At 36.0% G+C, this 2,258-nt stretch overlaps 1 protein-coding gene across 1 annotated transcript; it reads right to left on the reverse strand.

The window, feature by feature from the left end:
* LOC108202247 (putative SNAP25 homologous protein SNAP30) lies at positions 1–1,772 on the reverse strand. Its single transcript, XM_017370639.2, has 5 exons — positions 1,360–1,772; positions 945–1,035; positions 674–804; positions 488–585; positions 1–409 (listed from the first exon to the last, which is right to left on the reverse strand). The coding sequence occupies exons 1-5, from the start codon at positions 1,693–1,695 to the stop codon at positions 310–312; spliced, it is 756 nt and encodes a 251-aa protein (XP_017226128.1). The 5' UTR covers positions 1,696–1,772; the 3' UTR covers positions 1–309.
* Positions 1,773–2,258: the final 486 nt, after the last annotated feature.

A 2,258-nucleotide genomic window follows, 5' to 3' on the forward strand; every position in this document is an offset into this window, starting at 1 on the left:
GATAACTTGGAGCATACTAGTTGTACTAAGTGAAAATCGAAATAATATTACATAATTGTACATAATATCTAGTCTCCAAGTTTCCCCTCTGGTATTCTTAAATGGTGAAAGCCTGAGAGGCCTCAGAGCGACCATGTATTACAAGTACACAGACTATATTACGTAAATTACATTTGCAACTTGCAAGTTTAACAATTGAGTTTATAAAAGTGATAACAATATTATGTATTTACATATCAGAACAGACATGTAAGGGTTCAGAAATAGCTAGGCGAGGCTTGCAACCTCTGCTATACTTGTCAGTGCGGCCTACTTGTTGAGCAGCTTACGCGTTCGCTGGTTGGCACCTTTAACTCGGTTATTCAGCTCATCTACATCATCGCTAAAATGATCTAAAGCTTTGTTTTGCCTGCATTTCCATTTAAAGTCAGTGAATTATTAGGAAAAACTAAAAAAATGTAGATATATCGAATGGTTAAACACTGACTTCTCTATTTCAGTTCCCATGCTAACAGCCATGCCCTTGAGATCACCCAAGATATCACTGAGGTCATCAAGTGCATCGTCTTGCTTCATCTTTTCGTTCTGTTGATATATATATTACAGAGAAACATGCAAGTTAAAACAGAGCAAAGAATGGTCTATTAATGAGGTATAGAGCTTTAAAACACACCTCAATTTGCTGCATACTGTTTGCTGATTCTGGAGGCGGTGTACGAGAGCCTTTACCCTTAGGATTGGGAGCTATGCCTAATTTTTCCCTTTGCTCTTTCTTGTTCTTTTTGCTTACATAGTCATTATCATCTGCGCGTTATCAATCAAAAAGCATCAAGCAGAGTAAACTAATAATCATGCATGCTTGTGTCTGGAATACCCTATTGGACTAATTAATTGAAACATTTGACATAACAAAAAATGCAGATAGAAAAGAGGCTCATCATAACCTCTACTAACAGGCCCGTCTATCTTCTTTCCCTTCTTCGGCTTCCAAGTCCTTGAGAACATACCCCCCAGGTTACCTAAAACCTTCTCACCCTGCAGTATACATAACAAACATATCCGTATTTATATTCAACTCAACAGATAAGGAGCCCGTTGTGCTGACTTTAATATTGTGACTTATGACTTGTTACACAGACAAACATTTTTCAGCCTAAAGTCAAAAATAGCTTTAAGCCAATGGCTTTCAGCATTGCCAAACAGGCTCAAGGACACGTGTTGCGTTCCATATACATAAAAATAAAAGTCTAAAACTTTACATACTAAAAGATTTAGAAAATGGATGAAAGATTTAAATGAAGTTAGGACAGAAAAAATCTGCTTTAATTAGAAAATTATGAGATAAATGTGTTTGTGTACCTTAGCCAGATCTTTTTCGGTGTCAGCAGCCATTTGATGAGTCCTATGAATCTGCTCCCCTTGCTGATGCAAAGTATCAAGTGTCTGAGTGGCCGTACCTCTAATTTCCTCTGCAATCCGCAGACTATTATAGACTGAATCCGTCGTTTCCTTAGACTTGTCCACAGCATAACCCTCTAACTCTTGCACAGACATGGAATCCAGTTCCTCCTTGGATTTGTGATTACTCTTATGATTATTAGTATCCTCGGGGAGAGGCTCCGAGGATGTTCTTCTGTCCTTTGTCATGCCATGCGAGGCGTCTGCATTTTTATGTGATTTCTTAAACCCAAACATTTTGATTGTAGATGATGAGAATACTCAAAATCTGAAGTTGATTAATCTTGAGATTATCTTATGTGATTCTCATGCATGGAGAGATTTTCATTTGGAAAATGTTAATAAATTAGACAAGGAGATTGAAGAGAGGCTTTGCGAAAATGTAGAATTTGAGATTTTCTCACCGTTGAGTTTCTTGAGACTCACTGTTCTATTCTGAGCATCACAAACACAAACAAAATATTGGTGCTGCCATTTTTAGTTTTCTTGGGATCTATACTATCTATACTATATTATAAAAAGCCAACATAGGTATAATTTGTAGTCGTATAAAATTCCGTTAGAAGATATAACGAGTTGGTTAATATAATTTAACTAAAATTCAATTCATTAATACTAAAATACTAATAAAATGACGTTAAGAATTAAATTATAATTAATAAATTACAAATCACATACCCGTCCGTGCTTTGCACGGGGTTAAAGGCTAGTATACTGTAATAAGCCAACATGGGTATAATTTGTAGGTTTGGTATTGTCCTTTTGGTACTATAACTCTACAAATGTGGAGTCTAATAGTA

Source organism: Daucus carota, chromosome 9 (genome assembly GCF_001625215.2).
Source record: "Daucus carota subsp. sativus chromosome 9, DH1 v3.0, whole genome shotgun sequence".
Lineage (NCBI taxonomy): Eukaryota > Viridiplantae > Streptophyta > Magnoliopsida > Apiales > Apiaceae > Daucus > Daucus carota.